Source organism: Apodemus sylvaticus, chromosome 1 (genome assembly GCF_947179515.1).
Source record: "Apodemus sylvaticus chromosome 1, mApoSyl1.1, whole genome shotgun sequence".
NCBI lineage: Eukaryota > Metazoa > Chordata > Mammalia > Rodentia > Muridae > Apodemus > Apodemus sylvaticus.
This window is the reverse complement of record NC_067472.1, coordinates 91,622,471-91,648,569: the sequence shown is the minus strand read 5'-3', so window position 1 is coordinate 91,648,569 and position 26,099 is coordinate 91,622,471. Positions and strand designations below refer to the sequence as shown.

At 39.2% G+C, this 26,099-nt stretch overlaps 1 protein-coding gene across 1 annotated transcript in view; it reads left to right on the top strand.

The window, feature by feature from the left end:
- The first annotated feature begins 21,479 nt into the window (after window positions 1-21,479).
- Window positions 21,480-26,099, top strand: part of Pde3b (phosphodiesterase 3B) — a 134,685-nt gene continuing 130,065 nt past the window's right edge. The window contains exon 1 of the mRNA XM_052200869.1: window positions 21,480-22,481. Coding sequence (XP_052056829.1) covers window positions 21,567-22,481 — 915 coding nt within the window. The 5' untranslated portion in view covers window positions 21,480-21,566. The remainder of the gene's footprint in view (window positions 22,482-26,099) is intronic.

Here is a 26,099-nt window from a genome sequence, read left to right as displayed (position 1 = left end):
AAGTGTAATATTCTTCCTACTTTGGTCTCCTTTCTCCCACTTCCCCTACCTCCAGACTTGTATCAGTCTGAAACTTCCTCCCACTTTCCATATCTTCCCCTGTCCTTCCAGTGGTACTTCTCCTAGTAAATCTCTAGCATGTCTAAATCTGTCCTGACATCTGCTCCTCAGAGGATTCAAACTGATAGTGTCACTGGGGAAATGAGACTTTAGCTAAAAAGAAAGCATTAAGGTACAAAGCAGACAGACTTCAGTCTACTCTTCTGTAAGGAGTCTAAAGAGATTTCTTATCTAATGCTGATTGTGTTTTGTCTGAATACCAATTAATTTTCTGCTACCCAGGTATCAGGAAAAAATATTTTTGCTACCCTAACTCAAACCACATACTTGCAAAAAGAGGAAAAAAAGAATAATTTTTTTCCTATCTTTAACTATTCTTTTATTTTTTCTATTTAGGTTTTATTTTTAATTTGTTTGTACTTCATTTATAGCCAGGCATTCATAGCACTTAGCATTTGAGAAAAGCAATATCCACTATTAGACTATTCAAAAGTTTACTCAAAAGTTTTCTAAAGGATTAAAGGTATAATCCCAATCCAAATAAGAGGGAACAATTTATTTTTTCTTGGTTAGTTGTTTAAGATGAGAAATGAGCATTAGGAACCTTATATAGTACTATGATCTCATCTTTGCTATTGGCATACAGATATTATTATATATTATATATCATGTTAACATTTTAATATACCTATTATATTATTATATATTATATATCTATATATTATAAATTATACATTATATTATGTTACCATTTATTATATATTAACATATAGCTAAACTAAATGAGCTTTTCCTATGTCAATCATACCACATGATGTGTGTATGTATGTGAGTTAGGAAAATAAGATTAAGATTTGTGGTCAGAAGTACTTAACTAAGTTCTACAACATTTAAGAAATCTGGACAAGTCCTATTGCCTCACTGAATTTTGGGTTACTCATTGGCTGTTACAATGTTCAAGTGCAGCAGAACATGAGAGGAGGCTTTGTGAATTATAAAATGCTATATCACTGAGGATTTTGTGGTGTGATGATAATTTGCAATCTTTTTTGAGACAGTTTCTGATATATGACAGGTATGTATCATTTAGGAGAAACAGAAAGTTAACTGGGCTTGGGATATTAGTCTGCCAGTGTTATCATGACAAAATAAGACATATCTTATGGTTTAAACAACAGAATTTAATTTTCTCACAGTTTTGAAATTTCAAAATTCCAAAAATCAAGGTGTCAGCAGTTTTTATTTGTTATGAGGCTTGAGAATTTCAATTCTTTTTCTTTTCTTTTTCTTTAAGATTTATTTATGTATTTTATGTATATGAGTACACTGTAGTTGTACTGATAGTTGGTGAGCCATCATGTGGCTGCTGGGATGAATTCAGGACCTCTGCTTGCTCTGGTCGACCCTGATCATATTATTATATTTAAGTACATACACTGTAGCTGTCTTCAGGTACACCAGCACCAGAGGAGGGTGTCAGATCTCTTTTTTTTGTGAGCCACCATGTGGTTGCTGGGATTTGAACTCAGGACCTTTGGAAGAGCAGTCAGAGTGCTCTTAACCACTGAGCCGTCTTTCCAGCCTGCGAGAATTTCAATTCTTGAAGATGGCTACATTTTTACAACAACCTCACATGTCCTTTTCTCTGGAATAGGCATCCCTAATGCCTCTTCCACTTATAAAGATGTCAGTTAGTTATATCAGACAAGGGTCCTACCCTTATAACTTCATTTAACCTTTATATCATTTAAGGGCCCATTTGTAAATACAGTCATGTTGAGGGTAACAATTCAGTCCCATAACATGCATCATTAAGTGTGGCTAAGCCCATTCAATGTCTTAGGTTCTATTCAGAACTGCTGGTCTACCTCAGGATCTTGTGGCCCCTAGATCTTCTATTCAGGGATACTTGAGGCATGATAGGGATGCATGTTTCTCCTTCCATCTTTGATTTGCAGAGTCAGAATCTTTGATGTTAAAGTAAATAGGAGCTCTGGAGTCACACAACATAGGTTTAGTTTTGAATCAGTCCATTATTAGTAGTGTGATTTTTGCTACATCACTTCTCTGTGTTCCTTAGTTTCCTTATATATATGATAAAGATTATTTCCTGCATATTGTGAAAATCAGTAAGTGGATTGGGAGACTGAAAATGTTGTTGTATTTTTCTTTACTTTTACCATTCTCTAACTTTATACCGAAACAATGCTTTCATGAATATTTTCTTCAAATTTACACTGTTTTCTTGTTTCTAAATTATATTCCTTCCTTAAAAACATTTTAAATGTATGTGTACGAGCCTCATACATGGCTGGCAAGTGCTCTACGACTGAGACTTGCTTCATGTAACTATTTCTGACTCCCATTGCAATCTGGCTGTCTTTTAGGACAAGCCATTTTGTATTATATTTTCATATGTGTCCATTTATAGCTGATCTCATCCCAAAAAATACATACATATATAACATTATAGCACTTCATGTGACACACATTCTTTGAGGGTGTTAAGAACAGGCCAAATTAGCAAATATTTGCTTCCTTCAATAAAAGGAGATGTGATTTTTTTCAAAGTGATGTTGTATTTGTGAAAATGAGGCTTTTCATGACCATGATAATAAAATGTAGTTCAGAATTAGGGGCCAATAGTGGGCTAGAGAATTGAAAACAGAATTTTGATAAATGTGAATGGATGTAGGGGATTGAAGCCAACACCTTTCTCCATTCTTATATCCTGGAAAACAAAAGAAATGTAAACTTTATTTTTATTATGAATATGTGGCTGGAGATCCTTTCTGAAAGTTGTAGAATAGAAGAATAGAACTTGAGAGCATGACTGAGGAAGGATATGAAGGAATTTTAATTGTTTCAGAAACTTGGAGCCCATCGTTTATTTTGAAACTATTTTTAGTAAAAATTTAGTCAGGACCATTCCTATGAAGGTTTAGAAATGTCTGGTCTATTTTATAGCACAATAAAACCTCAAGGTTTCCTGGTTGGCTGGTATTTGTTTAAAAAGAGTGGGTTGCTGGTACTGACAATATTTGAGAGGTTTTTATGGGGGGAAATCTGATTTAAATCTTTTCACCTGTAAAAAGGGAGCTGCTAAGGATTAAAGCCAGTCATGCCTGTGATGTATTTTTGATTTGTTTAAAGTCTTGTTCATATTAAAGTAGATGTTAGTCATCCTTATAAACATGATTAAACATTCCCCAAATACAGTATTAAAACCTTGAATTTATATAAGGGTTCTTGTTATTTTTCAGTTTGCACTTATATTTAATATAGTTTCCAAAGCACCAAACCATGCTAGAGAATTGTCACTGGTAACACTCCAAGCATAATTTTAATGAAGACTGATGCTAGGTTAAAATTGAAGCACTACAGTTAATCCTGGTTATTTAGCAGGAAAAGGACACAAAAGACCCTTGGTTTTGTCTGAATCATCTAACCAAACATTAAAAATAATTCTCTAAATATACAAATATATATTTTTCATTTAACTAGAAGATCTAGTTGGTTGTTTGTTGTTACTAGAGTATATGAAAATATAGTGTTTTTAAGCAAAGAACATTAAGCAAGACTAACCGATCTCATCTGAGTCTTAAAAAAAAAAAAAAGGAAACATGTCATTGACTTCAAAGGGGTACATGAAAAAAATCAGGCTCATATTGCCTGACTCTTTGAAGCTGGATGGATAATTGCTCAATTGAAAAACTTAACAATCTGTTGGGGATTCCTATTTGTTTTTGTATTATGAAGACTATAGTCTCACTTTCCTATTTTGTTCTCTTCCATTGTAAGACATGAATATGACTATAAAATTACTGTTAATTGACAGAATTTACTTATAAAATGTATTAAAGACTGTAGCTATAAAGATTGTAGAGAAATCTGTCAAGCTCATTCATGGTTTTGGGATTGAACTCAGGCCCTTGTAAACATGAGGCAAGCAGCACAAAGCCAGCATTCTACTGTACTTCTACCCATCAAACCTTCTTGAAAAAAAATTTTCTTTTTGAGCAGAGTCTCTCTGAATTTTCCAGTCTGGTCTTGAGATTGTAGTACTCCTGATTTAGCCTCATCAGTAACTGAGATTTAAAGTACATGTTGTGTGCCATCATGCTTAGCAAACATTTTCTTTGTATAGCTGGAAAAGCAGAGATGTATCAACTTAGTATTATATCACTAAGCCATCTAAATAATGCCTGTGAGGCCGAAACTAACAACAATAATAAAAATAAGATTACTGAAAATGTTAACTCCAGGGTAATTGCTTAGAATTAAACTGTTTTTGTTTTGCTAATGTCAACGTAAGTATTCTTTTCCTTCAGTCCCTGCCTATGCCTTTTCTTGTACAAATTCAAGCTGCTTCACATAATAGTCCTGGTGGATACTTTCCTGTCCTCATCTTTTTCTCTCTTTCAAACCTTCTTCATGGTAATTTGCAGCACTTTTATTGCCTGGTTCTTTTTAGAGTTTTTCCTCCATAGTCATCTTTTTGTTCCACATCCCTTCTTGTTGGTGTTACTCAGGGTTAAACAAAACAAAGAAATCAACCCCTAAAGAAATAGAAGGGGTCATAGATAGGCTTCCAACCAAAAAAAGCACAGACCAGATGGTTTCAGTGCAGAATTCTATCAGACCTTCAAAGAAGACTTAACATCAATACTCTTCAAACTCTTCCACCAAATAGAAACAGAAGGAATACTACCCAACTCCTTCTTCGAAGCCACTATTACGCTGATACCAAAACCACACAAAGACCCAACTAAGAAAGAGAATTTCAGGCCAATTTCCCTTATGAATATCGATGCAAAAATACTCAATAAAACTCTTGCCCACTGAATCCAAGAACACATCAAAATGATCATCCACCATGATCAAGTAGGCTTTATCCCAGGGATGCAGGAATGGTTCAATATATGAAATCCATCAATGTTATCCACTATATAAACAAACTCAAAGAAAAAACACATGATCATTTCATTAGATGCTGAAAAAGCATTTGACAAAATTCAACATCCTTTAATGCTAAAAGTCTTGGAAAGGGCAGGAATTCAAGGGCCATATCTAAACATAGTAAAAGCAATATACAGCAAACCGGTAGCCAACATCAAACTAAATGGAGAGAAACTTGAAGCAATCCCACTAAAATCAGGGACTAGACAAGGCTGCCCCCTCTCTCCATATCTTTTCAATATAGTTCTTGAAGTCCTAGCTAGAGCAATTAGACAACAGAAGGAAGTCAAAGGGATACAAATTGGAAAGAAAGAAGTCAAACTATCACTATTTGCAGATGATATGATCGTATACTTAAGCGACCCTAAAAACTCTACTAGAGAACTCCTACAGCTGATAAACAACTTCAGCAAAGTGGCTGGCTACAAAATCAACTCAAGCAAATCAGTAGCCTTTATATATTCAAAGGATAAGCAGACTGAGAAAGAAATTAGGGAAATGACCCCCTTCACAATAGCTACAAACAACATAAAGTATCTTGGGGTGACTCTAACCAAACAAGTGAAAGACCTATATGACAAGAACTTCAGATCTCTGAAGAAGGAAATCGAAGAAGATCTCAGAAAATGGAAAAACCTTCCATGCTCGTGGATTGGCAGGATTAATATAGTTAAAATGGCCATCTTGCCAAAGGCAATCTACAGATTCAATGCTATTCCCATAAAAATCCCAACCCAGTTCTTCATAGAGCTAGAAAGAGCAATTCTCAAATTTATCTGGAATAACAAAAAACCCAGGATAGCTAAAACTATTCTCAACAGTAAAAGAACTTCAGGGGGATTCAATATCCCAGACTTTAAACTCTACTACAGAGCAATAGTGATAAAAACTGCATGGTATTGGTACAATATCAGGCAAGCGGATCAATGGAATAGGATTGAAGACCCAGAAATGAACCAACACACCTATGGTCACTTGGTCTTCAACAAAGGGGCTGAAAACATCCAGTGGAAAAAAGATAGTCTTTTCAACAAATGGTGCTGGTTCAATTGGAGGTCAGCATGCAGAAGAATGCGCATCGATCCATTCTTATCTCCTTGTACCAAGCTCAACTCCAAATGGATCAAGGACCTCCACATAAAACCTGACACACTGAAACTAATTGAAAAAAAAAAAAACTGGGGAAAACCCTGGAGGACATGGGCACAGGGGAAAAGTTCCTGAATAGAACACCAATAGCTTATGCTCTAAGATCAAGAATTGACAAATGGGACCTCATAAAACTACAAAGTTTCTGTAAGGCAAAGGACACCGTCAAAAGGACAAAACGTCAACCAACAGACTGGGAAAGGATCTTCACCAACCCTAAATCCGACAGAGGGCTAATATCTAATATATACAAAGAACTCAAGAAAGTAGAACCCAGAGATCCAAATAACCCCATTAAAAAGTGGGGTACGGAGCTAAACAAAGAATTTTCACATGAAGAACTTCGGAGAGCCGAGAAACACCTTAAGAAATGTTCAACATCATTAATCATTAGGGAAATGCAAATCAAAACAACCCTGAGATTTCAGCTCACACCAGTCAGAATGGCTAAGGTCAAAAACTCAGGAGACAGCAGGTGTTGGCGAGGATGTGGAGAAAGAGGAACACTCCTCCACTGCTGGTGGGATTGCAAGATGGTGCAATCACTTTGGAAATCAGTCTGGCGGTTCCTCAGAAAACTGGGCATGTCACTTTCTGAGGACCCTGTTATACCACTACTGGGCATATATCCAGAGGATTCTTCAGTATGCAATAAGGACACATGCTCCACTATGTTCATAGCAGCCCTATTTGTAATAGCCAGAAGCTGGAAAGAACCTAGATATCCTTCAACGGAGGAATGGATACAAAAAATGTGGTATATTTACACAATGGAGTACTATTCAGCCATTAGAAACAATGAATTCATGAAATTCTTAGACAAATGGATGGAGCTGGAGAACATCATACTAAGTGAGGTAACCCAGTCTCAAAAGATCAATCATGGTATGCACTCACTGATAAGTGGATATTAGCCTAGAAACTTTGAATACCCAGGACATAATCCAAAAATCAAATGATGTCCAAAAAGAATGGAGGAGTGGGCCCTGGTTCTGGAAAGACTCAGTGCAAGAGTATAGGGGAATTCCAGAACAGGGAAGTGGGAAGGGGTAGATGGAAGAATAGGGGGACGGAAGAGGGCTCATGGGACTTGCGGGGAGTGGGGACCCAGAAAAGGGGAAATCATTTGCAATGTAAATAAAAAATAAATAAATAAAAAAAAGAAAAAAAAGAAAAAAATATTAAAATAAAAAAAAAACCTAATAGTGTCAGAGACTCAAATGTTATCAGGATGTATCACTGCCAGTGAACCTCAGTTCAATGCTTTATGGTAATTTGTTTAGCTGTATCTCTATTAAAGGTTATAATGCTTCCCTTGTATACCTCAAATGGTTTATGCATTAAGCCATCAATTCAAAGTATCTTTATGTAAAAACATATGCATGTACTTATTATCATTGTTATTATGTTACTAGGAAATGTTGTCCTTTCACACTTTTATATGTGTATGCTGTGTATTGCTCAGCTCCATGTACCTTCTCCTAATCCCTGTTCTCCAATTTCCTATTCCCAATCAATTTCTCTTATTTATTTCCTTTTATTTGTTTAGTTTTTTATCTTTTAGTTGTTCAGTTGCTTAGTATTGTTTAGTTCTTTTATTTGTTTAGAATTCAGCGAGAACCATCTATATGAATCTGATTTTTAAACTTATCATCAAAGGGGTTGTGGGCTCACAAGATACGTATTTCTCAAAATTATATACAAATTCAAACAATAAAACAAAAACAAAAAAACAAACAAATCTTCTTTGCTTCACCCATTCTACCTATATACTATAGGATTCCAATCTGCCTCTCCAATGCAAATTGCCCTTGAGTTTCAGATTTATATATCTGAAGCAAGAAACAATTCCTTTGTTTTCAATCTGTTTAAAATGAAATCTGTAATCTTTACTGTTAAATTATTCTTCTGATTTTTTATCCTCATTAATGCCTTTAAAATATTATGGTCCCTTAGACTAGACCAAGGGAACTTTCTTCCTTTTTATTATTATTTTACTCGTTTACATTTCAAATGATATCCCCCTTCTTGGTTATCCCTCCCCCCATCCCATTCCTCTTCTCCTCTCTCCCCTTTGCCTCTATGATGGTGCTCCACTACCTACTCACCCACTCCTGCCTCACTGCTCTAGCATTCCACTATGCTGGGGTATCAAGCCTCTCTCCACAGGACCAAGGGCCTCCCCTCCTATTGATGTCAGACAAGGCTATCCTCAGCTACATATGTATCTGAAACCAGGGATCACTCCATGTATACTCTTTGGTTGGTGGTTTAGTCTCTGGGAGCTCTGGGTGGTCTGGTTAGTTGATATTGTTCTTCCTATATGGTTGCAACCCCCTTCATCTTCTTCACTCCTTCCCCTAGCTCTTCAACTGGGGTCCCTGGGCTGTATCTGCATCTGTACTGGTCAAATGCTGGCAGACACTCTCAGGGATCAGTCATACCAGGCTTCTGTCAGCAAGCACTTAGCATCAGCAATAAGTGTCTGTATTTGGTGTCTGCAGATGGGATGGTTCCCTAGGTGGCAAGGTCTCTGGATGGCCTTTCCTTTAATCTCTGTTTCTTTTTCTTTTTTTTTTCCTTTTTGTCCCTGAGTTTCCTTTGGACAGGAATATTTCCGAGTTAACAATTTTGAGATGGGTGGGTGGCCCCATCCTTTAACTGGGGGCCATGCCCATCTACTGGAGGTGTTCTCTACAGGTTCTATCTTGTCTTTGTTGCATATTTTGGCTAAAGTCATCCCCATTGGGTCCTGGGAGCCTCTCATTTCCCTGGCATATGGGACTCTCTAGTGGTTACCCCTGATTCCTCATCCCCCACTGCTATATATTTTTATTCAATTTCGTGACCCTTTGTACTTCTCTTTCCCTTCCAATACCTGATCCCTTCCCCCCTTTTCCACTCTCTTTCAGGTCCTTCCCTCCCTCTACCACCTGTGATTATTTTGTTCTCCCTTTTATGTAGGATTAAAGCATCTGCACTTTGGTCTTCCTTTTTAAAATTTTTTTTATTCGATATATTTTTTATTTACATTTCAAATGATTTCCCCTTTTCTGGTCCCCCACTCCCCGAAAGTCAAATAAGCCCCCTTCTCTCCCCCTGTTCTCCCACCCACCCTATCCCAATTCCCTGTTCTGGTTTTGCCCTATACTGCTACACTGAATTTTTCCAGAACCAGGGGTCACTCCTCCGGTTCTTCTTGTACCTCATTTGATGTGTGGATTATGTTTTGGGTTTTCCAGTTTTCCAGGCTAATATCCACTTATTAGTGAGTGCATACCATGATTGATCTTTTGAGACTGGGTTACCTCACTTAGTATGATGTTCTCCAGCTCCATCCATTTGCCTAAGAATTTCATGAATTCATTGTTTCTAATGTCTGAATAGTACTCCATTGTGTATATATACCACATTTTTTTTTGCATCCACTCTTCTGCTGAGGGATACCTGGGTTCTTTCCAGCTTCTGGCTACTATAAATAGGGCTGCTATGAACATAGTGGAGCATATATCCTTATTACATGCTGGGGAATGCCCTGGGTATATACCCAGGAGTGGTATAGCAGGATCTTTCGGAAGTGACGTGCCCAGTTTTCTGAAGAACCGCCAGACTGATTTCCAAAGTGGTTGTATCAATTTGCAACCCCACCAGCAGTGGAGGAGTGTTCCTTTTTCTCCACATCCTCGCCAACACCTGCTGTCTCCTGAGTTTTTAATCTTAGCCATTCTGATTGGTGTAAGGTGAAATCTCAGGGTTGTTTTGATTTGCATTTCCCTGATGACTAATGAAATTGAGCATTTTTTTTTTTTGCTTTTTTGTGTTTGATTTTTTTTATTCGATATAATTTATTTACATTTCAAATGATTTCCCCTTTTCTAGCCCCCCCACTCCCCGAAAGTCCCGTAAGCCCCCTTCTCTTCCCCTGTCCTCCCTCCCACCCCTTCCCACTTCCCCGTTCTGGTTTTGCCGAATACTGTTTCACTGAGTCTTTCCAGAACCAGGGGCCACTCCTCCTTTCTTCTTGTATCTCATTTGATGTGTGGATTATGTTTTGGGTATTCCAGTTTTCTAGGTTAATAACCACTTATTAGTGAGTGCATACCATGATTCACCTTTTGAGTCTGGGTTACCTCACTTAGTATGATGTTCTCTAGCTCCATCCATTTGCCTAAGAATTTCATGAAATCATTGTTTCTAACGGCTGAATAGTACTCCATTGTGTAGATATACCACATTTTTTGCATCCACTCTTCTGTTGAGGGATACCTGGGTTCTTTCCAGCATTTGGCAATTATAAATAGGGCTGCTATGAACATAGTAGAGCATGTATCCTTATTACATGGTGGGGAATCCTCTGGATATATGCCCAGGAGTGGTATAGCAGGGTCTTCTGGAAGTGAGGTGCCCAGTTTTCGGAGGAACCGCCAGACTGATTTCCAGAGTGGTTGTACCAGAAATTGAGCATTTTTAAAGATGTTTCTCCGTCATCCGAAGTTCTTCGGGTGAGAATTCTTTGTTTAACTATGTATCCCGTTTTTTTAATAGGGTTATTTGGTTTTCTGGGGTCTAACTTCTTGAGTTCTTTGTATATATTGGATATTAGCCCTCTATCTGCTGTAGGGTTGGTGAAGATCTTTTCCCAATTTGTTGGTTGCCGATTTGTCCTTTTGATGGTGTCCTTTGCTTTACAGAAAGTTTGTAATTTTATGAGGTCTCATTTGTCAATTCTTGATCTTAGAGCATACGCTATTGGTGTTCTGTTCAGGAACTTTCTAAACATCGATGCAAAAATACTCAAAATTCTTGCGAACCGAATCCAAGAACACATAAAAAATGATCATCCACTGTGATCAAGTAGGCTTTATTCCAGGGATGCAGGGTTGGTTCAATATACAGAAATCCATCAATGCAATCCACTACATAAACAAACTCAAAGAAAAAAACCACATGGTCATTTTATTGGATGCTGAAAAAGCATTTGACAAAATTCAGCATCCTTTCATGCTTAAAGTCTTGGAAAGAACAGGAATTCAAGGCCCATACCTAAACATAGTAAAAGCAATATACAGCAAACCGGTAGCCAGCATCAAACTAAATGGAGGGAAACTTGAAGCAATCCCACTAAAATCAGGGACTAGACAGGGCTGCCCCCTTTCTCCTTATCTTTTCAATATTGTACTTGAGGTACTAGCTCGGGCAATTCGACAACATAAGGAGGTCAAAGGGATACAAATTGGAAAGGAAGAAGTCAAACTATCATTATTTGCAGATGATATGATAGTCTACCTAAGTGACCCAAAAAACTCCACTAGAGAACTCCTACAGCTGATAAAAAACTTCAGCAAAGTGGCAGGCTATAAAATCAACTCAAGCAAATTAGTAGCCTTCCTATACTCAAAGGATAAGCAGGCTGAGAAAGAAATTAGGGAAATGACACCCTTCACAATAGCCACAAACAGTATAAAGTACCTTGGGGTGACTCTTACCAAATATGTGAAAGATCTGTATGATAAGAACTTCAAGACTCTGAAGAAGGAAATGGAAGAAGACATCAAAAAAAATGGAAAAACCTACCATGCTCATGGATTGGCAGGATTAATATAGTTAAAATGGCCATTTTGCCAAAAGCAATATACAGATTCAACCAATACCCATCAAAATCCCAACTCAATTCTTCATAGAGTTAGATAGAGAGCAATTCTCAAATTCATCTGGAATAACAAAAACCTCAGGATAGCTAAAACTATTCTCAACAACAAAAGAAATTCTGGGGGAATCAGTATCCCTGACCTGAAGCAATACTACCGAGCAATAGTGTTAAAAACTGCATGGTATTGGTACAGTGACAGGCAGGCGGATCAATGGAACAGGATTGAAGTTCCAGAAATGAACCCACACACCTATGGCCACTTGATCCTGGACAAAGGGCCTGAAAACGGAATGGAAAACGCAATGGAAAAAAGATAGCCTTTTCAACAAATGGTGCTGGTTCAACTGGAGGTCAGCATGCAGAAGAATGCAAATTGATCCATCCTTGTCTCCTTGTACTAAGCTCAACTCCAAATGGATCAAGGTCTTCCTTCTTCTTAAGTGCCACATTGTGGGTTGTATTGTAGGTATTCTGAGTTTTGGGCTAATATCCACTTGTCAATAAGTACATACCATGTGTGTTCTTTTGTGTCTGGGTTACCTCAATCACGATGATATTTACTAGTTCACAGTATTTTACAGCTTACAGTACCCATTTGAATAATTTGGAATTGGATCAGACTCATTATAATTGTTTCTTAAATGGTTCTCTTGACTTTGGTCTCACATTCTTCCAAACTATCCTTATGCAGTACTGGTACTGATTTTAAAATGCATAATTAAAACAGATCATGCCTTACTTCTGCTTTAGAAACATCAATAGGTCCTAGTATCCATACAATTAAGTTGTTCAGATTTCTCAGTGACCCAAAGGGTTTCCCACATTTGGTTTCCATATTTCTATTTTGCGTTTTTCTTCCCACACCCACTTTTCTTCTGCCTCAAATCATACCAATCTGCCTACAGTTCCAGAATTTCCTTTGATAGCCCTCAAGGTTCTGCACATCCTGTTCTTTGTTTGGATTCTTGTCTTTCTTCTTGTACAATTGGGAAGCCTTTATTTATTCTTCAGTAATCAGGTTAGCATCTTTTAGTCTGAGAACTCCTCTTTGTTCCAAGCTGTACTTGCTAAGAACTCAGAGCATTTCACAGTATGCTGCACTTGTTTACATATTTTCCCTTCTACTAAACTGAGGGAAGCGGCTGTAATTTGTTTAAATGGATTTGTAACTTTAGTGTCTAAATAGTGCCTGGTACATGCTAAATGAATGAATAAACTTCTGAAAAACACAAATATTTCCTTGTCTTTAGGATGTTTAATGTTATTATAGATGAAATGTGTTGTTAATATCAGATTTTTGTTTCTGTTTCTCTCTGTTATCTTGAATAGACCCTAAATCAACATATTTTTATAGTATGAATTTCCACAGGCCTACAAGAATAGGGTAGCAGTGTGGTGTTGCATACCTGTATTCCCAGTGCTCAGGAGGGAAAGGCAGGTAGATATTTTTTAGTTTAGCCCAGTCTGGTCTACAGAATTCCCAGAACTCCAGGGCTACACAGAGAAACACTCTCTCTCTCTCTCTCTCTCTCTCTCTCTCACACACACACACACACACACACCAACAACAACAACAAAATAAATACAAATAAATAAATAAATCTAATAATATATAGTTAATCCATGTATTAATTCTGCACTTTTAGTCATTAGGGTTCTAAAATCCTGTATCATTTGCTTTGTGATGAATGAGGGCTGTTAATTTATCTATATGATGATGGAGTTAGGAAAACAATAACATAGAATAAAATTAAGCTTAAAGTAAGCCTTGAGAGAGAGTTGAACAAGTGGTGAAATCTAGAGATCTCTTTGGTAAAACTCAGAATTAATAAAATTATGGGAAGCTCTGAAGAGATACAGAAGATAAAGAGCAGGGTAATTGTAAGAAAATTAAACACACACACATACACAGAGCATCTATACATTGTTATTTACCTTAAATATGTAATTTAATTTAATACATAATAAAAACTCCAAGATCACAGGCATTTTATAGATGATGTATGTAACATGAGACATCACTAAGCTCCAAGGTCATGGAGCTACAAAGTGGTAACTAGATCAGACTAACAGTGAGTGTTCTTTATTCACATCATGATGTTTTCCAATAAATTCCCAGAGCTCCTGTGCTGCTGCATGCAGCTTAGTCTCTCTCTCTCTCTCTCTCTCTCTCTCTCTCTCTCTCTCTCTCTCTCTCTCACACACACACACAAATACATTATTTGCTTCTATTTGCAATGATCATGTATTGGTAGTTTATTTAGCAGGTCAGAGAAAAATAATTATAATTTTATTTTCAACTCCACCCCATTAAATTTATTTAAGAATTTGTATTTAGTAGTGAACTGGATAATGCATCTAAGTATTTATTTGTAAAGTCTCTTGAGTATCTCTTGCAAACAGCATGAATAAACAAACTTTAAGCAGTTTAGCAGAACAAGCTGACTCCTAAGTTGTTCTTGGTGTGCTCCACTGCTAGCTTTGTTGGGGATCCAGAAATGACTGCTGACTGGTGTCAAATGCATTTTGCTCTTGCTGCCTCCCAGAGATTGCTCTGCCTGGCAGTTTGTCACTCTCCTGGGCAAGTATCCAGCTTGTGGTAGTGAGGTGGTTTTGTGGCAGAACTCCACAATTAACCACAAGTTCAGTGTCAACGGTAGTCTGCCACCATCGTGGCTGTGATCCTTCAGATCTGCTGGTATAGCCAGAGTTGAAGAAAATACTGCTTGTCTAAGGAGGGAACAGGAAAACTTGGAAAGAGTCTGTATTGCTGTTTATTGTTCAAGGTTGAGCTTTTGGGTGTACAACAACAACAACAACAACAACAACAATAATCCAGGAAACTTCAGATGAAAGAGATTTGAGTTGTTATATTTTTAATACTCATAGCAGTGAATTTTTGGCATAGATATAATTGTTCTGAAAATTAGAAAAAAAGAAAAATTTCAAATAAAATTAAAATATTAGAATATAGTCTTTTATAGTGAGAGAAATCCAAGCATCATCACTTGGATTAAATTTAAATAACCACCTACATTTCTCATAAGAATTTAGTTCATACTATAAATAAACATAAGGTGTGTTTTTTGCAAAATTAAAAAAGTATTCTTAATTTTGTGAAAATGGATGTTAAAAATATTTATAAAAATATAAAATCTTGTTTTCTGTTTAAATCATGGAAGAGATTTCTATTCGAATTCTCTGATGAAGCAAAAAAGCAAAGCAAAACAAAACAAAACCAAAACATCAGAACATGTAACTGAAAGTTGGATTTGTAAAAAGTGCTTTAAGGAACATAAGTAACTTGGGAAGTGTCTGATTACTTTTTACAGATGAAGACAGCTAGCTGGTCAGGAGACTGAGCTAAGTTGCTGAGTTTGAATAAGAGAATTATTGTACTTGGAAGTGTATATTTTAGAGGTATCCAGGTAAACACATATAGCAACAGCATAAATATTTAACAAATAATACTGCTAACTCCAGTTAACATAGCATCATCTCTATGCCCTTCATACCTAGTACATATTTTTTCCCACAATATACCTTATAGGTATGGCATGTTTAGAGTTAACCAAATTCACTAGGGTTACATCCCTACAGAATTTTGTACTTGCCTCCTCCTTTGTCCAGATTCCCTTTTCTCCCCCACTTTACTTAGGTTACTTCTCTTCGCTCTTTAATACTGATCCAGATATGACTTCCTTCACTTGCCCCCACATCCTCCCTCCTCACATGCTCTTCCCATGACGGTCTAGGCAGGTAGGTGTTCTTGCTCTGGCCTTTCCAAGTGCAAAAATCATAGTTTAACTCTCCATCGAAGCTTATTCCTATCATCTTTAGTAGTTGTTTTTATTCTTCTATGTTCCACTAGACTATGAATCATTATCATTACAGTATCTTTGCTATCAGGGACCAGGCACTTAATAAAATGACAGGGTATTAAATGTTTGTGCTACAGAAGAAGTAAAGAAGAATTAAAGTACACAGAATAAAAAAGTAGGGAGAGAGCTATCATATAGGAGAGAGTGGCAGCATGAGACACACACAGTGGGGGCATTCTGAAAATAATACTTTCTTCTTTAATAGTTGTAAATACTTTTAACTAAGTTTTTAATGTGCTATGTTGTACTTTTAAATAATTTATAAGCATACTCCCTTTTTAATAGAGATAGCAGTAGCTCTGAGGGAGCTGAGAAAAACCGTTTATAGTTTGTTTGTTTTTGAATATAGTATAGTAAGTATTCTGTGAATAGATACTTGCTGAATGAAGGGTAAGTAAGGAGCTGGGGAATACATGCTGTGGCTGCTGTCTGTGGACCAGGGTTTATGTCTTTACTGCCCATTTAAAGGTCAAGCAGGCCTGGTATTCCACCTGTAGTTCCAGCAATAGGAAGCTGGAGAAGGCATCTTTGGAATGATATAGCTGGAGGATTAGAATTGCTGGGCTCAGCTAGAGATGCAGCCTCAATGAATAAGGTAGTAGACCATGGGCCTCCACATGTATACACACATACATACCCTACACATTACATGCCCCTCACATGTAAACACACATACACATATGTAAAACACATCACAGACACATTAAAAAACAAAGGAATAAGTAAAAAGTACACTTGTTTCTGAGAAGGGTATTAGCTGGAAGAAAAACAGGTCTTTAAATCCTTTGTGTTATAGATTTGCCTGAATATTTAAAACAAAATGATCTTTTTATACTGGAGAAATGTTAATTTTTAAGTTTTAATATAAGGTAGTAAATATTTAATGTATCACTTTTTCCAAAACCTTACAAGGTTAACATGTAACTTACAGGAAAAATCTTAATAATAGAAATTAGGAACATCAGTGACACTGGTTAATTTACTTATTCCTGAAGATATCTTTGATACCTAAAATGTTCCAGGTTGCTTTATATCTTTTTTCCTAAGAAATAAGGGCTGTGTTTCACAAAAGTCTGTGAGGTTACATTGAGGAAGAACATTCAGGATTTTAAAAACATTCCTTTTTATGGTGGCCTATTCTAGATGCTTTAATTTTTTTCCAACCAGGGGTTTCATAGATTGGTTTAGCTCAGACTAGGTATCACTATGGATCTACTGAGTGGTCTGGACATTTTAACTTGAAAAAGAGCAGTCTAAGGCAGTTGTGATATACATCTTTAATCCTAACACTCAGGAGGCAGAGGCAGTTGGATCTCTGTTAGTTCAGGTCCAGCCTGGTCTATAGAGTTCCAGGATAGCCAGGGCTCCAAAGAGAGACAAAAGAAATCCAAACCAAAAAGCATCCTATCATTTGCATATATATATATATATATTTCTAATTCCACATTTTCCCAGAGAGATATAATATTTACTAGTAAATTAAAAGATTTTTTATTGGTTATTTTATTTTCTTACATTTCAAATGTTGTCCCCCTTCCCAGTCTCCCCTCTGCAACCTCCAATCTCATCCCTCTCCCCTTTGCCTCTATGAGGGTGCTCCTCCATCTGCCCACCCACTTCCACCTCACCCCTCTAGCATCCCCCTATGCTGGGGCATCAAGCCTCTACAGGAGGCTCCCTCCCACTGATGCCAAATAAGGCCATCCTTTGCTACACATGCAGGTGGAGCCATGGATCCTTCATGTATACTCTGGTTGATAGTTTAGTCCCTGGGAACTGGGGTGGGGGGGATCTGGGGGGGAAGGGGAGAGAGAGGAGACTGCCAGCAAGCACTTTTTGGCATCAGCAATAATGTTGGGTTTTAATACTGTTCCTACTGTATTTTATTACATTCAACCATGATTTTCAAATTCTCTCTTTGCAAGACCTCTTCATAAATATTTCATAATTTCTTCTATCATTCTCTTTTTGTCTCCTGTTTTCCCATTCCCCCCACTTTTCCCCTTCTTTTGGTGGTTTGCATTGGGGTCTTCCCATATAGCCTAGGTTGCCCTTGAAATCCTGCCTCAGCCTCCTGAATGTTGGGATAACTGTCATGTACCATCATGCCTGACTTCTCTTAGCTGTCAGATTCTCAGTTGTCTTTTGTTTGGGAAGAATGATGACAGTCTGTCCCATGCCTTGTTCAGTTTTATGCCCTATTCTCTTCTACTCACAAGGTCCCATAATCATAAGGAGGCATAGGTACTGCAGCCAAGATTTGTTGAAAATAATTTGATTTTCAAAAGGAGTTTCTGAGAGTATTGCTCTAGAAATGGATTTTCTTTACTTCTGTGTGTAAGAGTTAGGGGAAAATCCTACCTCCCCCCAAACAGTTGAAAATGTAAGTTAAAAGGGTGGGGAATTAGTTACTAGAATGTATGAGAGGGAAAATGGTTGAGAGCAAACATGAGATCTCTTTGTCACCATTTTTGAGGCATCACTGACTAGCCCCAGAGAGTTCAGATGAAGAAGGCTGGGTAGATCCTAGGGCTGGAATGTTTCAAACGGTGCTTGTAGGGAAACAACTACTGCACTGAGGTAACATCTGTCAATGATAAAAGTGTTTTTAGGCACTAAACTAGTTTTTAGGGTCAGTTTTAGGCCCTGAGAATGAAAAGAGCAGGACGGGTTTCTCTAGACTTAATGGAAATAGTGGCTTATTAGAGTAGGTTCTCCTTTAAGGGATACAAAACAAAATTCTTACCCTTTGTATTAAACCATACGTGGCAATTCTGGGTATTTGGAACTTGACAAAGACTCCATTATTAGAAAAATATAATACATAAAGGGGTTGCATTGCTTCAGAATGGCTTAGGAGATGAGAGGTAAGCACCAGGACTCCATGCCATTGATCAAACTGAAAAGGGAAGATAGTTGAGAGACAAGGACCAAGGCCAATTTGGGTGAAATAAGGCTGGGACAAAGTGCTAAGAAAAGTTAAGTGTATATATTAGGTCTCTGTCACAACATATAACAGTCATATGTAAGGAAATCTATTAGTTGTTTAAGTTTGGTAGAAGAATAATTAATTTGCCCTCTAAGAAATGCAGCCTAGTAATCTTTGAGGGAGGCTATAAATAGAGAAGGGAGTTATTATAAACACAGGCAGCTCATTCTTTTTGTTAAATAAACTTCTGATCGTCTTGTCACAATCCTTACATTTTATTTTAGAATCCTCAGGCTCTGGGTTGGTGTAAAGAGGGATGTGTTCCATCTATGGGCTTTTGAGAAAGTTGGGCTTTTAGACCTACAAAGATCGTGACAATAGCTAAAAGATGTTTAAAGAATTGCAAAGTCAGGCAGTTCTGTAAAACTGGCTTTGAAATTCTATTTCCAAGTAATAGTCCTTTGTACAGTCCTATGTTTCATTTATCAACAATGAAAATTTGGTTAATTTGTGGAGGTGCACAAATAATTCAAAAGTTGCTTGTATCAATTTGAAAGATGAATCCTAAAGATACTTCTAAGGTTTTGGCATATAGACATTGTAGCTTTTTTAAAACCAGAAGACTTTAAAAGTCATCTAAGTTACTTCTTTTTACAATGGAAAAGAGTGAGTTTTTAAAAAGCTATCTCTTTTGGCTGCACTTGATCTTCAGAGGGAAATTAAGAGACCAGGCAGCACTAGTCTTTCTTCTTCTTCTTCTTCCTCCTCCTCTTCTTCTTCCTCTTCTTCCTCCTCCTCTTCCTTCTTCTTCTTCTTTTTTTTTTTTTTTGGTTAAGATTTATTTATTTATTTTATGTATGTGAGTACACTGCTGCTGTTATTCAGACACACCAGAAGAGGGCGTCAGATCCCATTACAGATGGTTGTGAGCCACAATGTGGTTGCTGGGAATTGAACTCAGGTACTCTGGAAGAGCGGTCAGTGCTCTTACCCGCTGAGCCTTCTCTCTAGCCCTATTATTTTAAAACAATGACCTAAAATGTAATGGTGATGCTTGTTTTGCCATGCCCTTCTATACAAACTCAAAATATGTAGGCAATGTTTCCTATTTAATCTTCAATTGATTGTGTATGTGTGTGTGTGTGTGTGTGTGTGTGATGATTTCTATATACAGAATTGAAAACATATATTTGTTGAGTTAGCTAAAATGAGTTCCCTCCTTTCATGTATAGTGGAAAAAAGATTCAGTAAATTTTTATCATTTAGGACATTTGGGTAACCATTAGAACACTCTATGAAATAATTTTTCTTTATCCAACACATTAAAAAAGCCAAGGAAATTCTGGTCTTTTCCCACATTTGTCAAATTTTTGTGTTAATTCTTCAGTGATTTCTATTTTGTGTGTGAATTATGACTATATATGAAAATGGTCTGCTTTAGGTCATGGCTGTGGGCTGAGATTAATTGGTGAAAAATAGGCCTGTTTGTGGGATTTACCACACAGTAAGGTTTCTCATCTCCCTGGAAAAATGTGGAATTAGCTTTTTAAGAAAAGCAGGCCTGTCATGAGGTTGAAGGGAGTTTCAGTGGAGGGAAACAGTTTACACTTTCTAAGGCAGTTATGACTGGTTGGATTCCAGGGCAATCCCTTTCATTCAGCAACATTCTTTTCTTCAACTTTGAAGTCTGTCTTTGCTAATATCACTTCTACTTTTGTCTTTCCTAGTGTACCAGTTTCACAGGTCTTTCACAGAAAACATATAATTGGCTTCCTTCAAGGCCAACCCCATTCAAGTTGATGAGTGGTATTAGGACTATGGGACTCTCCCTTCCCTCCTTTCATCCCAGAACACACTGTTGCACAGAAAAAGTCACTTCCTTGGAAAGAACTTTTGGGACAGCAAGTCTATGCTGTGGTGGGGTGACAGGAGTGTGAAACAGCGCGTGTCTGGCAAGGATGCCAAACACTGGACTGGATATTAGTTCTTCAGCAAGACATGCTTGTTATCACAGAGCACTCTCCAAGGGTCCTCCCCTCTTGAGCCCCTGAATTCAAGGCCTGCTGCTGGGCCCCAAATCTACCTTGCCCTGGAAGTCAGATGTGACTGACAGTGTTGTTTCTTCATTCTGGTCTGGCCTCAGTGTTGCCTGAGCCTCCTGCACATCATGAGCTCTCAACTCACTAGGCACTGCCCTTGGGGGTCCACGTCTCCCCAAGACCTCGCTGTGGCCGGAGTGAGTCCTGCAGGGCTGTGTGTGACTTACCACTACAGGGGACTGTGCTTGGGGGCGTCTCAGGACTGTGGTCAGTCCTTCCCATCTGCCAAAGAGCTCAGCGCTCGCTCTGTGGCGGTCGGCGCTAGGTGTTCCAACTCCAGCAGCCGAGCTCTCGGTGGCCCGCGCGCGCTCCCCGAGGGCTCCGAGTCCGGCAGCCCGAGGCGACCGCTGTCTCACTGGAGCGGGTCGCCGGCCCGCGGGGTCCCGGATGCGCATCCTGACGCGGGCGGCTGCCGCCCGAGTGGCGACCAGCCGAGTCCCGGGAGCGCGCCGGGCCGCCGGCGGGGCGCGCGCCCGGCAGGGGCAGCCGCGAGGGGAGGAGCGCCCGCTCGCGCGCCCAACGGACCAGGCTGCGGCCGTGAGGTAACTGTTGCAGCGCGCGGGAGCTGGGAGGCGACGCCGCCGTCTCCCGTCCCGAGCCGTGCTTGAGGGTAAAGGGAAGAGGCGTCTGCCGCGGCCCCGGGACACCAAGAAGACCTTCTCGCCGCTCTCGGCAGCCGGCATGAGGCGGATGCCGCCGCCCCTCAGCCCGCGCGCCGGGGATCCCGGGCGGCGGCGGCGGCGGGCGCAGCCGTGACCGCTTTGCGAAGCTCGGGGCGCCCGGAACGCGGAGGGCGCGGGGTCGGCAAGCGCCAGCGGCCCCCCGGTGGCCCCGGGGCCATGAGGAAGGACGAGCGCGAGCGGGACGCGCCAGCCATGAGGTCCCCGCCGCAGCCGCCGGCCGCGGCCGCCTCGCCCCCCGAGAGCCTGCGCAACGGCTACGTGAAGAGCTGCGTGAGCCCGCTGCGGCAGGACCCTCCGCGCAGCTTCTTCTTCCACCTCTGCCGCTTCTGCAACGTGGAGCCGCCGGCGGCCTCGCTCCGCGCCGGGGCACGCCTCTCGCTCGGCGTCCTGGCTGCCTTTGTCCTGGCCGCGCTGCTGGGCGCGGGGCCCGAGCGCTGGGCGGCCGCGGCGGCCGGGCTCCGGACGCTGCTGAGCGCTTGCTCGCTCAGCCTCAGCCCGCTCTTCAGCATCGCCTGTGCCTTCTTCTTCCTCACCTGCTTCCTGACGCGCGCGCAGCGCGGCCCGGGCCGCGGCGCCGGCTCCTGGTGGCTGCTGGCGCTGCCCGCCTGCTGCTACCTGGGCGACTTCGCGGCGTGGCAGTGGTGGTCGTGGCTGCGCGGGGAGCCGGCGGCGGCGGCGGGCCGGCTCTGCCTGGTGCTGGGCTGCGTGGGGCTGCTGACGCTCGCGCCCCGCGTGAAGCTGCGGCACGGCGTCCTGGTGCTGCTCTTCGCCGGCCTGGTGTGGTGGGTGTCCTTCTCCGGCCTCGGGGCTCTGCCGCCCGCGCTCAGGCCTCTGCTGTCGTGCCTGGTCGGGGGCGTGGGATGCCTGCTAGCCCTGGGCTTGGACCACTTCTTTCACGTCCGGGGAGCCTCTCCTTCCCCGCGCTCGGCGAGTGCCGCGGATGAAAAAGTGCCTGTGATCAGACCCCGGAGGAGGTCCAGCTGCGTGTCGCTGGGAGAAAGCGCGGCCGGTTACTATGGCAGTGGCAAGATGTTCAGGAGACCGTCGCTGCCTTGTATTTCCCGGGAGCAGGTAAGGTTCTTGGGCGGGCATGGTCTGGTTGGAGGAGCGCAGCTACGAAAGCGGGTGGGCTCTCTCGGTAGAAAGCAAGGGGGCAGGAACCTGTCTTCTGGGCTGGAACGGCTGCCCCAGTACAAGGGAGTCTTCAAAAAACGCAGAAGCCAGTGGCGTTTTACCAGTGAGTGGAAATGAAATCATTCACTCTCTGACTTAGCTTATGCAGGAGGAGAGTTTTCAAGAATGAGATGACCGACTTGAAGTTTAATAGATTTGACTACTCCCACTTTGGACTTACTAAGCTCTTACATATAGCATTTTGGTACAGTTAATCTGTTTGCTATTATCATGAGGGTGCCTGCCTGGAGTTGACGAGCTGCCTTTAGAATGAAAGTGTGTGTGCAGATTTTTAGACAGTATGAGCTCATCCCAAGCGGTGTTGTGTGAGAGGACAAATGAGTGTTTTCATAATTCAAAGAACAGAAATGAGTCTTGGAATTGAGAGTTGGTTTAGATGAATAAATAGACAGCAGTATATACTAATACAATTAAAAACTGTTTTTACAGACTAACTCATGAGCTGTGTATTTCTTGCATAATTAAGAGAAAGTTTTAGCAATTTAACCTTTAAACTTAGTAATGTGTGGAAAGATGCCCAAGACATTTCCTCCCCCAACCCCCATAGGCTTTCATATTTTGTTTTTAAAGGCATTGAAATCATCACGAGGGAATGAACTTGTATCTGTATTGTGTTGGGAAATCCACCTGGTCTATACTACCAAGAGATCCTTTAAGTATAGCTGCTCTATGGAGCATTTATCGAGTGCAAACCCTTTATATTTAATGTGTCAGATCTTTACAAGAACTGTGTTTGGTTGGGTAACATTAACATTGATTGGTTTAGACAGACATGTATGTGTTAAGGCAGACATAAGATCTAGGGCCAAAAATGTGGCAGTGTTAGGTCTGATTAGATTTTTCAGTGCTCAGAGGTGTGTTCTCTGCAGCCTAGAGGGTAACTCGAGGAACTTTATGGAAGACTGTATATTTTTAGGAGTAAGATTTTTCTGATTAATGATATTTTTTCATACTGTGACCCAGAAGACAGGAAACAAAAGTTTCTTCTCCTTAACACTTTTCAGGCACTGTTCTCTTTGATTCTTGTCTTCCCTTCAAAATAACGTGAGTCACTACATTGATTTTTATGGCCTACTAAACACTGGTCTGTGTATATCTTGTTTTCCTGCTCTTTTCTTTTTTTTGAGACAAGGACTCGCTGAGTATACTTGTCTGGTGATCTTGGGTGGGGCTTTACCTGGAGGATCTTCTTGTCTTCTGCTCCTGAATGCACCACTTTGCTTGGCTTTATAGGCCACTCTGTTATGCTCTGTTTTATTTATTTATTTATTTATTTATTTATTTATTTATTTATTTATTTATTTATTTTGGTTTTTTGGATTTGTTTTTTTCGAGACAGGGTTACTCTGTATAGCCCTGGCTGTCCTGGAACTCACTCTGTAGACCAGGCTGGCCTCGAACTCAGAGATCCGCCTGCCTTTGCCTCCCAGAGTGCTGGGATTACAGGCGTGCGCCACCACCGCCCGGTGTATGCTCTGTTATTATTTATCCAGATGCTAGGAAACAAACAAACAAACCAATTACACCTTTTTTCTCAGTTTACTACAAGCAATAATGACAATGTTTAGGAAAATGTTAAATGAAAACTTGATAAAGAATTGCTCTCAACTGGTATCAGTATTTTCATAGATTGGAGTAAATTTGACTTTTATGTGACTATGTGCATTTTTAACATTGGGAGAATCCTTTAGCATAGTTTTGCTGATTTTATAGAGGGTTTTCAGGGAAACATTACAGTTTAAGTATTTTAATTGCAATCTATTAGTTAGTTATGAACAGTAAGGTCTGTCCTATTATAAATTGAAAAATTCTAGTCTTCTTTTCCTAGTGTGGTTTTCTTGCTATTAAAGCAATTTTTTCCATTCTTAAGTGTAGTATTATTCCAGGTAATGTCAGTTGTTATTTGTATTGGAAGAAAATACAATTCATATTTGTAAAGACAGCATATTTTCTTAGAGAAGAAGACCCTTACTCAGATTCTACTCTTTGTTAGAAACATTTGAGCATCTTAAAGGATGTGCTGCTAATAGTTCAGAGGCACGTACATGGTTATTTGCTGTTTAGTGTTCTGAAATGATACTGTTTGGGCATTTCTAGATAAGGATACTTTTAACCCAGCAAAGATTATAGTACAAGAATTATACTGTTCTTGAAGTTTAACATAGAGGATTTGTATTATGTTAGAACATTAAGAAATCAGTACTCTTATGGAAGTAGAAGATGAAGTGGCTTTCTAATTGTTGAAGTGTTGCATATGATAATCATAAAAACATTTTTCTTGTTTCAGAAAGTGACAAGAGTTTAGATGAAAATGGTCTGGATTCAGAGGCAGAGAGGTTAAAGGATCAAATCTTTGGACACGTCAGTGAACTCCTCTGTGTCTATGTACCTGTAGTTGAATTCTATAATACCTACTGATTCTAAATTAATTTCATTCAGCAATTTTATGCTTCCTATAGTTTATAAATGAAGGTATATGGAGTCATAAATAAATAATTTTTAAAAGTTTTATTTTAATATTATAGGTTATTACTGCTATCCTATGTATTTTTCACAGCATGATTTGGGAAAATGAACAAATCTACATTTTTTTGAAGAAAACTTTTTTTTAAATAAAAAGTGCATTTGTTCTTGTGATAAATTATTGAAATATTTTCTGGAATTTAAATGTCTTTGAAAATACTTGAAGATGCAAATCAACATAAATATTTTTATACATAAGAACAGATTTAGAGTAATTTTTGACCTTTTAAATTTTAGGTAACATACTAAAAATAATGTCATTGATTTTAAAATATTTTTATATTTATAATATTTAAATATTGTATATATGTCAGTTCTTAATTAAAACCCTCTTTTCAAAACATACTTAGAAATCTAAGGTTAAAATCTAATTACTGCTGACTTTTTTTTGTGGGTTAATGAAAGAAGTTTACAGTGTGCTAGGAGCAGGCTGGAACTAAGAGGAAGTTAAAAAGATCAATTGTCTATATGAAAGGTGACAGAATTATATTATATTTCTATTCCATTTCTATTGTATATTTTACAGTGTACCGGTCAGCTTTACAACACTGTCATTAGCTGTGTGATTACTTACATGTGAGGTTTGGAAAAGTGGAAGTTGGTGTGCTGTTTTTCTATACCTAAAATACCAAGGGCTTTCTAAATGGTTAAGTAAATATTTAAAAATCCTGTGGCCTTCATGATCATAAATACTATTTAAAGTGTTAATTTTACTTGAAAAAAAGTGCACATATGTAATGTTAAGACTCAAAAAAGGAGATTTTAAAGGGCAATTACTTCAAATAATTTGCAAGGCATACCCCATTTTTCAAAATAATATTTTAATAGTTTTGAAATTTATTTCGTAGCTTTAGTGAACATTTAGTCTTTTGTTGAAATTTGTTAATAGATCTCTACTGTTGCAGAGTTGACCACCTTTAAGAATAAAAGTTGGTTATGTGACAGAATATTTTAATTTTGTTGGATAGTAAT